This window comes from Silene latifolia, chromosome Y (assembly GCF_048544455.1).
Source record: "Silene latifolia isolate original U9 population chromosome Y, ASM4854445v1, whole genome shotgun sequence".
NCBI classification, from domain to species: domain Eukaryota; kingdom Viridiplantae; phylum Streptophyta; class Magnoliopsida; order Caryophyllales; family Caryophyllaceae; genus Silene; species Silene latifolia.
In genome coordinates, this window is record NC_133538.1 from 283,350,113 (window position 1) to 283,363,308 (window position 13,196).

Genomic DNA, 13,196 nt, shown 5'->3' on the forward strand with positions numbered 1-13,196 from the left:
GCCGGAGCTTGTACCTGAAATTGAAAGGGAAGTCAATAAACTCATTGAAGCAGGTTTCATTCGAGAAGTCAAATATTCTACCTGGATAGCAAACATTGTCCCAGTTAGAAAGAAGAATGGACAACTGCGCATATGTGTCGACTTCAGAGACCTTAATGATGCATGCCCGAAGGATGATTTCCCTTTGTCAGTTACAGAGTTGATGATTGACGCAACCACTGGTCATGAAGCCCTCTCATTCATGGATTGAACTGCTGGTTACAATCAAATACATATGGCACCTGAAGATCAAGAAGCAACAGGTTTTCGAACCCCAAAAGGGATCTTCTGCTACACGGTCATGCCGTTTGGATTAAAGAATGCTGGCGCTACGTACCAACGCGCAATGAAAAAGATCTTTGATGACATGCTGCATAAAACAATAGAGTGTTATGTTGATGACGTGGTTGTCAAATCAAAGAAAAGAGAAGACCATATCAAAGACCTTCGAACCGTCTTTGAAAGACTTAGAAAATGTCAACTCAAGATGAATCCACTCAAGTGCGCATTTGGAGTCATATCTGGGAAGTTCTTAGGTTTTGTGGTCAGGCATAGAGGCATTGAAATTGACCAAACAAAAATCAAAGCTATCAACGAAATGCCGGAACCAAAGACATTGAAAGATTTGCGCGGATTGCAAGGACGTTTGGCATACATCCGAAGGTTCATCTCTAACTTAGTCGGGCGTTGCCAGCCGTTCAGCCATCTCATGAAAAAGGATGCTCTATTTCAATGGGACGAAAAATGCAAAAATGTTTTTGATAGCATCAAGAAATACTTGGCCAGCGCGCCAGTGCTGGGGGCACCAATTCCAGGAAGGCCACTTATCCTCTACATTGCAGCACAAGAACGCTCACTGGGGGTAATGTGTGCTCAAGAAATTGAAGACCGCAAGGAGAGAGCACTCTACTACTTGAGTCGTACCTTGGTTGGAGCTGAGTTGAATTACGCGCCCATAGAGAAGATATGTCTTGCTTTGGTGTTCGCCATCAAGAAGTTGAGGCACTACATGCAGGCGCATACCATACATGTGGTCTCAAAAGCTGATCCAATCAAGTATATACTCTAAAGACCAGTATTGTCTGGAAGACTTGCGAAATGGGCAATGTTGCTTAAGCAGTATAACTTGGTGTTCGTGCCTCAAAAGGTTGTGAAAGGTCAAGCTATCGCCGACTTCTTTGCTGATCATCAAGTGCCAGTAGAGTGGGAAATTTTAGATGACCTCCCAGGAGAAGAAATTTTCTATGTGGACGTCCTACCTCCATGGCAAATGTACTTTGATGGTGCTGCAAGGCAAGATGGAGCTGGAGTTGTATTCGTAACTCCACAAAATCATCTTTTGCCATATGCCTTTACACTCACTCAATTGTGTACAAATAATATGGCAGAATACCAAGCTCTCATACTCGGTCTTCAAATGGCGATCGAAATAGGTGTCAGGGATATGGACATATATGGAGACTCAAAGCTGGTGGTCAACCAAGTCCTTGGTGAATATGAAGTGAAAAAGGAAGACTTGATTCCCTACCATCAACAGGCATTACAACTGCTGAATCAACTTGACGACATCCATGTTGGTCATGTGCCAAGGAGTGCCAATAAGTTGGCTGACGCGCTTGCTAATCTTGCAGCCACTTTGGCACTGGGGGCAGAAGAGTCTATGAAAGTCCCAGTCCGCAATCGTTGGGTAGTATCATCGCTTGAAGGAGAAGAAAATGTAGACACAACCAACATGATATGCGTCTACACAGTTGATGAAGATGACTGGCGTCAACCTATCATTGATTTTTTGGACGACCAAAAACTACCCGATGATCCCAGACACAAGGTAGAAATACGTCGACGTGCTCCAAAGTTCATTCACTATAAAGGGACACTCTACAGACGTTCTTTCTCAGGCCAATGGTTGAGGTGTCTAAGCAAGGACGAAGCTACTGAAGCAATGCATGAAGCTCATTCTGGCATTTGTGGTGCTCATCAATCTGGGCCTAAACTTCATGATCGTGTAAAGAGAATGAGGTATTACTAGCCAACCATGGTGCATGATTGTATTGACTTTGCGAAAAAATGTGAACCATGTCAGTTCTACGCAAACTTCATACACCAACCGCCGGAGCCGTTGCATCCTACTGTTTCTTCATGGCCCTTTGAAGCTTGGGGACTTGATGTTGTGGGACCTCTTACTCCAAAGGCCTCAAATGGACACGAGTATATCCTCGCCGCTACTGACTACTTCTCAAAATGGGCAGAAGCCATCACACTACGGGAAGTGAAGAAAGAAAATGTTGTGGACTTCATTCGAACCCAGATCATCTACAGATATGGTGTACCTCAGCGTATCACAACTGACAATGGGATACAATTCTTCAACCATCTGATGATAAGTCTGGGAGAAAAATTCAAGTTCAAACAGTACAATTCATCCATGTACAATGCTTCTGCAAATGGTTTGGTTGAAGCCTTTAACAAGACCCTTTGCAATTTGTTGAGAAAAGTAGTAGCAAAATCGAAACGAGACTGGCATGAAAGGATTGGTGAAGCATTGTGGGCATATCGTACCACATACAAAACACCTACTCAGGCAACCCCGTATGCGTTGGTATATGGAGTAGAGGTCGTGTTGCCATTAGAGCTACAGATCCCTTCCTTGCGCATCGTTATTCAAGAAGGACTCACGGATGACGAAAATGACAAATTGCGATTAGCAGAGTTGAAAGCTCTTGATGAAAACAGATTAGAGGCTCAACAAAAGCTCCAGTGCTATCAAGCAAGGTTGTCACGCGCATTCAACAAAAAGGTGCGCCCTCGTTCTTTCCAAGTAGGAGACCTCGTCCTTGCAGTACGAAGACCAATCATCACCTCTCACAAGCCAGTTGGCAAGTTCACCTCTAAGTGGGAGGGTCCATACGTGGTACAGGAGGTCTACACAAATGGTGCTTACAAAATCGTGGATGAAGACGGCGTTCGAGTAGGCCCAATCAATGGGATGTTTTTGTGATATATATATATATATATATATATATATATATATATATATATATGTGTGTGTATATACTCCTTTCTTCCTTTATGAACTACGTCGGCTTGATCTTGTGAAATACACTTTGTGCTTCACAAGTACGTAGGCAACTTGGGTGAACATGTAGCTCAAGTGCAGCCACACCTCCAAACAAAAAAAAATACCTCTCTTGAACTACGTTGGCTTGATCTTGCAAGTTGTCATCTTGGTAGCTTTGCAAGTACGTAGGAAGTTTGAGCAAACACTTTGCTCAAGTGCAGCCACACCAAAAAAATTATATCAAAATATTTACTCCTGGCCCGCAAAAGTTTAAACTGTGAATGGCTAAATAAACAGTATTGTAAAAATTTGTTTGTATAAATAAATATAATGAAATGTAACACGCTGAAAGGGTGTTATTGCGCAGAAAACGATTAAGACAAACAAACATCTTAGAAGCATTTGGTCCATTAGGCTACAAAAAAAAATGGATGAAATCTAGATAATCTAAAAAAAAATCTAAGTGCCTATGGATCAACATCCAGAGAAGCCCGCATCTCTTCCAATTCAACTCTCCGCTCTTCAAGTAAGGCTTCCTCTTCAGGACTCAAAACAGGGATATCGTCAAACTCGGTTAATTCTCTCTCCAACTTCTGAAGATCATCTTGCAATGAGATTAAAGATATATCCTCAACTTCTAAATTGCTTCACAATGTCTTTTCCTTCTCTCGTGCTTGCTTGAGTTTAGCTTCAAGATCGTTTATTTCTTCCAGAGTAACAGAAAGTTCCACAACTTGCTCTTTATGCTTTTCTTGCTCCTTATCATGAAGAGATTTGGTATCCTCAATCTTTTGATGCCACTCCAGCCTTTTGTCCTCTAGCAATGCAGGATGATGACACTTTGCTGCCTGCTTCTCGAGTGAAAGGTAAGCATGGACCGCACCCACATAAGAATCCACTCGTGCCTGTAGTGAAGAACAGTCACCTTTGAGTTGTCGAATGCCCTCACAACACACGTTAGCCTTCATTGCCACTTCCCCTACATTAGAGAAGCTTGCATTTTTTAATTCTCCCAAGACCTGCAAGCGGATCGCGTCTAGTGCTCTGTCAAAAATCCCCTTAAGTGAAGGAGGTGGACGAAATAAGGCTTTGGAGCATGTAGGGAGCGTGGTAGGTTTAAATGGGATTGTTAGAGGCTTAAACGTCTGCCTTCGATCGTCAGATTTGCAAGAAGGAGACATATGAGTTGAGTCTGGACTATCCACGGCAGTTTGACTACCATTGGCAAACGAACTGTCAGTCTGGCTCCCCTGAGATGCTGGACCAGAAGAGTCTCCTATGGGTATTGATTTATTAAGAATCATAAGCCCCTTCCCTTTTCCAGGCTTCATCTTTGGTGGACGATGCGGAAAACGATATTCCGGAGCAAGGGAGACTGTCTCCAAGGCACATTCACCTTCCTGGAAAAAAAATGATGATCAAGTAGGGAAATAAATAAATAAACAATTATAATCACAAGAGAAGAGAAGCTGACCGGTGTCTGCGAAGGCATTCTTGATGCACTCGACACCCCCTCAAAAATCTGGGCGTCTAGTCTAACATCATCTGCATCCAAGACAGACACTTTTCTCTTGCCACGACGATCATGTTTAGGGTCAATCTCGGAATCTGAATCGCTGTGGTGTTTGTTCTCAATGTGGCCTTTCGCTTTAGGGACAACAACTTTGGATTTCAGGGGCACTGCTTGCTCTCGAGGCTGATTTCTAGTATCCCCATGATGATCATCCTTCTTAGTCTTGTGGTCACTTCTGGTACTATGCACAAGAATGTCAACATTCTTTCTTAGATCCTTCGGGTAGAGTTCCTTCCACCATTTAGTAAAACCAGGGGTGACATTCTCATCCCATATGAACGAAGGACTGGGAAGGTAAACGCGAGACATGCTACCTGTAAACAAAAACACTTGCCAATATTTCAGTGCCTCAAAGCATGTGACGTCAGGTTTGTCTGAACCACGATTCAATACGCCAGGAATGTCTTGACAAAAGCCAAATTTTCTACTGAACCGATGGGGATTATAAGGTTCAAAGTGAAACCCATTACTCATACGCAAACACAAATAGGAGGAACGAAGGGATGCAAGATAGTCGAGCCCCAGGGCATCCAGGTCTCCATTGTCTAACAAGACATCTACTCTGTGTTTATTTAACATAAAACGCTTTGCATCAAATTTTCTTCCCTCATGCATGAGTTTTTGAGCTTCTTCGGGTTTTCCATTCCTCGCTTCAACGGGACCTGAATACTTAGTCATATGGGGACCTGTCGGTGATGGATTTATCGCATGATAAGTGTCAAAGTAATTTGCAATCCACCCGTATAAGTAATGTCTTGGGAAGAATGACCAGGAGTATCCGGGTTCATAGACGTGGTTAACCCATTCAAACCTTTGTAAATGCTAGCTAATACAGAATCGCCGGACTAAAAACTCGACCTTCCGCCATCATACTTGCAATCTCGAAGGTATTTGGTCTAATTAACTGTCGCTATCTTCCCAAAAACAAATACGCAAAGCCGCATGATAAATGTGCGGCTAAATAAATCTTTGCCCGTCGGGAATCATTGCAACCAAGCTTTTCAAATAAGGAGTGTTCTTCCTCTGTCCATTCATCGATGTTCGGGCTCAATCTCACCACTTGGATTTTGGGTTGAAGCTGGAGGATTTTTGGTGGTCCTTCGCGCTTTAACAGGAGGCGGATGTACAACCTGTCTTTTGCACCAAAAGTCAATCCATTGCTGAGCAGAAACTTCACCCTTGTCCTTTGATTTCTTCGCAAGGTAGTGAAACGCAGTAAACAAGAAAGTGCACGTAGTATGGACAGTCAAATTATTTTCTTCAGTCGTTGACTTTAGGATGCTAAGTTGAGGCACCGTTTCATCATAAATCTCTCCCACAACAGGGAGACCTCCAAGTTTCTTTAGATCCCACAGGGAGAAAGAAAATTCGCCTTCTACAGTATGAAAGGTATTAGTACCAGGACACCATCCTTCGAAGAAGGCACGCATGATATGTAAGTCCTTATCATAAGAATATAAGGAAGCATAGACCGCTTGACGGATAGAAGCAGTCGAAAGGATGTCACTAAAGCGAGCAAGTACATATTCAGTCCACTCCCAATATTTTGGCATGTAGATCGATTCCCCGTAAATTTTCAGGTTGAAGGATCCCCATCTAACTTTTCTTGAGATGATTCTGCGCCCAAGTAACTGATAAGTATAATTTGTACCAGGCTTCACTTTAAGGTTATTTTTTAAAAGGTAGCGTGAGCAAGCGTCTGGTTCTCGAGTGTCAAGCTTCATGGACATTTCATTTAGCAAAGAATCCCTTGTTAGACTGGTCGCTCCACCTTCCAAAGCATACGAAGCGATTTGCTTGTGAGAAAGTAAGTTCCAGATGCAGCATCTTGATCCTTGCGGTCAACTACAGAAAGATATATGTCACTCCCCTTGCGAAATTCCTTCAGGTACACCATTGCAGCCCTGCAAAAAGGACAAATACAAGTAAATTTAAATAATATGAGGAGATCTTTCACAAGTCGGAGAGACATCAAGTTAAGAAGTGTATTCATCCGGCAGGTCTCATGGGGAGACGATAATGAAATAATAGTCTTCATGAAGAGGTTCATTGCATAAGTGTTCAAAACTGTGTCGCGATGACCCGAATGGGTTCACCCTGACACAACTTGTCGCGATGACCCAAAAATGGGTTCACCCTAACAAGCAATAAGTCTTCAAAACTGTGTCGCGATGACCCGAATGGGTTCACCCTGACACAATCTGTCGCGATGACCCAAAAATGGGTTCACCCTAACAGACAATAAATCTTCATCTTGTCGCGATGACCCAAAATGGGTTCACCCTGACAAGTAATAAGTCTTCAACGGTGAACAAAGATAATGGCCTTGCATGAAACACCGACAAATTAAATTGCCCGACAAGACAAAATATGTAAGCCCTGCACGAAATCATGGACGCACAAACATACAAACAAAGTAGGCATAATATATACCGTTATTTAAATAATGTGTATGTACAACCAAAAAAAAAGGGAGATGTAAATGTTATTTTACCCGTAATTACTTCGAGACGCCCCCTCACAAGCTAAGTCGAATTTGATGCTGCAACGTCCAAAACAAACAAAAAAAGTGAAATCAAATTAAATATAGAGGATGGCCAAATATCAACAGCATAAAGTAAACAAATGGTAATGTGGTCTGCATTTATCTATGGCCACGATTTTCCAATGCTAAAAAAAAAAGGTTTTCTCTTAAGGCAGCAAGAGGTTACGGTAATGGCATCTTCTCAACACCCATAAAGATCGACTCGATTTCGAATCCGAATTAGAGTTTAAAATAGAGCAGCCCATTAAAAAATAAAAAAAAAATAATTAAAAAAAAAACAAAAACAAAAAAACAAGAAATGCTTCAAGACATACGATGAATGCAGCTAAAACAGAATAAGGGATGTCCGCATATTCTGTGTTTCACAAAAAATAAAGGGTGATTGTTTGAGACGGTCTTTGCTGAGGTCGTTGGGGGATCAAACGATAACGAAAATCCGAGCTATTCGATATTTCGGAATCGTGGGACTGCAAATTTTGTGAATATGGGAAGCTTTAGGATCAAAGATCATTCTCCATGATGTAAAATTGATCGACAACAGGGGCTGTCCACGCACTCTGTTTTTCACGAAATCAGGGGACGATGTGGTGCGCAGTATACAGATGGAAAGGACACTTACTTTAAATGGGACGATGTAACCCAAGCGAGTCAATGTTTAGTTAAGATCCTCCGGAAATATTCAGCTGCAGTAGAAAATAAAGGAGATTAAGATGAAGAATATTTCATATTCTAGCCTTTATATGCATAGTCGGATCATCATTGTCTAAAATAATGGTCAAGGAAGCTACAAATAAACCAACTCAGATTTCAGAAACTGCAAAATATAAGAAATCAATGAAAAGTCAAAATCCTCATGGATTGCAGCAATATGTTTTACGACAAAATCAAATCAAATTCATAACAAAAAAAATAAACTTTATTTCATGACAAATTTGATATGCATCAAAGCTCTTTTCCATACGATAAATTGGCCAGATAAAATAGTAAATTTTAATTTGTGAGCTAAAGTAAGTTTGAAGGGGAGTTTTACAAGTCCAGTTTGGCAAAGTATGTGTGTCGAAGTTGAAGAACTTGTGCCGAAAGTCGACCCGAATTTGAACACTTTTCGAGTCTCTGAGATTTGGGTCAGGCCACGGCCATATTTGGTTAATTGTCTGGTCAGTCGAGTAGTGATGACGGAGTAACGGGGTTGTGTGCACAAACAAGAAAAGAAAGGCAAAACACGTGCAGCCATTAAGGTGTTTGTACGTATTACCTTTACACGTTGTACAAAGCTTGAAAAGGGAAAAGTTGAGTTCGTACGGCGCCTAAAACTTAGACCTGCAAACAAGAAGTAAAAGAAGCAAAAAAAAAAATCATCGTGGATTGCAGCCATATTTGACGCGTCAATCGATCAAGGCATCAATTTCATACTTATAGTGTGGGTTTGTAATTTACAAGATGACAACATGGGAGAATCACAATTAACAAAAACATGGGCAAAAGAAATATTCCCTCATAACTTACCCGAGTCTCGTTCGGAAGAATGCAACAAAGGCGAAGGTAGTGCGAGGATGTTGAAATTTCACCTGCAAAACAAGGCAATCCGGGGCTAAGTCGAATCGAGTTCCGTCAACCGTTTTCTAGATCAACGACAAAGTTTTGACGGACCAAATGGAATGCAGTTGAAGTACATCAAAAGGAGTCAAGATAGGGCTCGAAGATCATTGGTTACTACTGAAGTAGGGTACATGTCATACATCCTAGGACTACAAATAACGTTCGCCAAAGTCGAAGGTTAAGGATGAAACAAAAGTTAAAAGAATCACAAAGTCTCTGGTGTATGAATGCAGTACTCGGCAATTATGAAGACGATGTAGCAGGTTTTCAATTATTTCTGCATCATTGTATCTAAGATTCGAATATGTGGGGAATTGGGTGCGAGTTCTTAAGCTGACCGATTCCGACGAAGCATAATCTAAGTTTACATCAGTATGACGGTATAGAATTTGATTATAAAAAAAAGCATGGAATCTCGAAGCATGAACATATCACGATTTGGTGATTCACGAACAAGGTTTTGTTAGGATGGTTTTAGTAAATATTCGACGGACTCGGCTCGATATTTTCAAAAGAAAAGAAGGGAAAGTTAAACCGAGAATCAATTGAACCGTGCCATAGTCATTAGAATTCAAGAAGGCAAGACTAAAAAAAAAAAAAAAAACAGAGGAGTGTGCATACCTGTACGATGCCTGGACAAACACGAAAGATCAAGGCGAGGTGATGTTTGATAGCAACAGAATTCTACTTGCAAATATAAAAAGGGGGAAAGAATTAAGAGTAGTGTGCAGTGTGCTACAAAGATTTTAACAAAAAAAAGAATGCAAAAAAAATTGCAGAGAAGGAAAGATACCTATATCGGGAAGAAGAGGTTTGTACTGATGGATTATTTATGCCTTGGCTTGGCGAGAACAGCTGGTATATATAGGTTCTGGTTCCCTAAATCCTACACAAATACAAGGATTTTACAAAGGCACTACTTTCCTAATCATTAAAATAATCGGAAAGAGTTCGATATCTCGAAATAGGCCAATTACTCAATTCGTAGTTTATTGGAAAATATGGCAAGTGTGTGTCACCCGTAGACCCGTGTAGTTACACATTAGCGGATGTCGTGAAGAAAAAAAAAAGTCGCTCGCCAAATCAAAAAAAAAATGATAGAGTGACGTCAAAAAAGATGGGTCATCCCTATGACAAGTTTGGGTACCTGTTGACTTTTAAGTCAAATATAAATTCACCCGCCAAGTTGGATAATGACAGGGTGATATTTACAAGAAAAATGGATTACCTCTATGACAAATTGAGGTGTCATCGACTTCCAAGTCAAACAAAAAAAAAATTTATCACCCGCCAAATCAGATAATGACAGGGTGACAAAAAATGGATCATTTTTCTGACAAGTTAGAGTTCGGGTACGTTACTCGACTTCCAAAAAAAAAAAAAAAAAAAAAGTCGCTCGCCAAATCAAATAATGATAGAGTAACGTCGAAAAAAATGGGTTATCCTTACGACAAGTTAGGGTGCCCAATATCGACTTCCAGGTCAAGCCAAGTGGAGGAGTCCTTCGCGACAAGTAAGGGCGCTCATCATCGACTTCGAAGTCAAAGCAAAATCGAGACCCCGTCTCGTCAAGACACCAAAAAAGGCGCCATGACAAGGTCCCGAGGGGGCAATTTGTAGGCACAGAAAATTTATTAAAGTGCCGAATAAATAAAATGAATTAATTGTTTTTCATATGGGTTTTTCTTCTGTTAGTGCTGCTTTTAACTAGTATTACCAGGACCTGCTGGGGCACAGCTCTACTACCATCCCCTTAGATACTGATTTTATCTCTTCTGGAGCTGTGATTAATTCTTCAGATAGTCACTCCTTGGTTAGGGAGATCTCTCCTGCTGAAATAAGAGATGCTCTCTTTAGTATGGACTCTAATAGTAGTCCTGGAATTGATGGTTTCTCAGCTGGGTTCTTTAAATCTTCCTGGAACATTATTGCCAAGGATTTTTGCAAAGCTGTGAACCAGTTTTTTTCTTCTGGCAGGATGTCTAAACAGGCTAACTCAACTGTTATTTCTCTAATCCCTAAGAAGGCCATACCTAATGCTGTCACTGATTATAGGCCTATATCTTGATGCACTGTTTTCTATAAGACAGTTAGTAAGATTCTTGCTAACAGGCTTCAAAGTATTATTCCTTCCATTGTTGGTGCTGAACAAGCAGCCTTTATTAAAGGAAGCAGCATTTTTGAGAACATTATGCTATCTCAAACTTTGGTCAAAGGTTACAATAGGGCTCATATTTCCCCTCGCTGCATGATCAAGGTGGACATTAGGAAGGCCTTTGATTCCCTTCAATGGTCTTTTATTGCTAATATGCTTTCTGGTTTGGGTTTCCCTCAGCAATTCATAGATTGGGTGCTTGGCTGCATTCAAACTCCTTGGTACTCTCTCAAAATCAATGGAGAGCTCTCTGGATTTTTTCAAGGGAAAAGTGGCATTAGGCAGGGTGATCCCCTTTCCCCCTACTTGTTTGTGCTTAGTATGGAAGTTTTGTCAAGATATCTCAGGACTCTTTGTGATCAACCCCTTGTCTCTTATCATCCTAAGTGCTCTAGGCTTAAACTTAATCATTTGGTCTTTGCTGATGACTTGATGATCTTTGTTAGGGGAGATGTCCCCTCTGTTGCAGCTGTTAAGAATACTCTGAGTCTCTTTGCTGAGCTTTCTGGGCTTCATGCTAACATTGAGAAAACCAACATGTATTTTGGAGGGGTGCATCCTGATGTTAAGGAGGCTATGCTTGCAGCCACTGGTTTCTCTGATGGTCAGTTCCCTTTCAGATACCTAGGAGTTCCCTTGTCCACTTCTAGAATTTCAGTGGCAATGTTTGATTCCCTAATTCTCAAGATTAAGCATTCTATCCAACATTGGTCCTCTAACTTCCTTACCTATGCTGGTAAGGTGCAGTTAATCAATTCTATCATTTTTGGCATGGAAACGTTTTGGTGTTCTTGTACTCTTTTATCTCAGGAGATTCTGCAAAGAATCAATAAGCTTTGGAAGGACTTTTTTTGGGGTATACTGCCTGATGGTAGAAGAATGGTGTTTAAGAAATAGAAGGATATATGTTTGCCATGGGATGCAGGAGGTTTCAATATTAAAGATCTCTCCACTTGGAATGCTGCTCTGCAGTGTAGATGGATTTACCTGCTGGCTCATACTACTGAGGGGAGTTGGGTTTCCTGGCATCAGTCTTATATTTTGCAGCATCAATCTATCTGGTTTATTCAATCCCAGGACAGTTTTTCCTCTAGTCTTAAAGGAAACTTGGCTGTACGGGACATGCTAGTTGCTTTAGCAGGTAGCATTACTACTGCCTCTTCTCTGATTAACAACTGGTACTCTCATGGTAAATTCCATGTTACTGCAGCCTATAGCTGTTTGAGAGGTGTTGTCTCAGCTGGTCCTTGGACTGCAGCTCTGTCTCATCCTCGTCTGGTTCCTAGTCACAAGATTATCTGTTCTTTGGCAGCTCAACAGAAATTGGCAACAGTGGACAATCTGCAGAGTAGAGGGTTTTATGTGGTTAATCGATGTTCCCTCTGTGAAATTGCCCTTGAGGATCATGCTCACTTGTTCTTTAATTGTTGATTCTCTAAGGATGTCTGGCATCAGCTTCTTCAGTGGATGGGTATGCACCGTCTTTGGTTCTTGTTTTGATCGAACTTGAACACGCAAAATTTGGGAGTACACACAATTGGAGGATGGCCTGGTATTGTACTTCATTGGCAGCTGCTGTTTATCAAATCTGGAATGACCGAAATATTCGTCTTTTTAGAGGAAGAAAAGCTACAGTTACTGAAATTGTTAGCAGGGTGAAATTTCTTGTTTCTACTCGACTTCTAATGTGGACTAGTCATAAGCAATACTCGATTCTAGCTGCTAGTTTATGATCTTGTTGTCTAGTGGATAGTCTTTGCAAAAATCTCTTGTAATTTCTTTCATATTTTGAATGAAATGATAAATTTTTTGCAAAAAAAAAAATGAATTAATTGTTTAGATTTAATACTAAATTTTAACTTAATTTAATTAATTTGTCCCGATTAAATGAAATGTGGGTCGATTCGGATTACAAAAGGGGTTATTCGGATCACTAAACCCAGAAAGAATCAAACTTGGGCCAAGGTTGCTAATAATCCCACAAATGGGCCTGTCACCACCAAAGTCCAACAAGGAGATTTGAAACTCTATAAATAGAGCTCTCCTCATTCATTCAAAGGGTTGAAAAATCATAATTGCAAAGGAGCTACAGAGAACAAGGTACAAAATTCCTACAAATCCTCTCTGTCAAAATCATTGCAAGCAGTCTACAAGCACATCAAATCGTGCCGCCTGCGTTGAAGATTCAATCACAAGTTCAAACCTTCAAGAGAGATTCAAGTCATTG

At 40.9% G+C, this 13,196-nt stretch overlaps 2 protein-coding genes across 2 annotated transcripts; both read left to right on the forward strand.

The window, feature by feature from the left end:
- Nucleotides 1–1,144: 1,144 nt before the first annotated feature.
- On the forward strand, nucleotides 1,145–2,068 carry LOC141630819 (uncharacterized). The gene has a single exon (XM_074443569.1). It carries the CDS (start codon nucleotides 1,145–1,147, stop codon nucleotides 2,066–2,068), a length of 924 nt encoding a protein of 307 aa, XP_074299670.1.
- A 6-nt stretch (nucleotides 2,069–2,074) lies between these two features.
- Nucleotides 2,075–3,378, forward strand: LOC141630820 (uncharacterized). Its single transcript, XM_074443570.1, has 3 exons — nucleotides 2,075–2,247; nucleotides 2,359–2,836; nucleotides 3,271–3,378. The coding sequence occupies exons 1-3, from the start codon at nucleotides 2,075–2,077 to the stop codon at nucleotides 3,376–3,378; spliced, it is 759 nt and encodes a 252-aa protein (XP_074299671.1).
- Nucleotides 3,379–13,196: the final 9,818 nt, after the last annotated feature.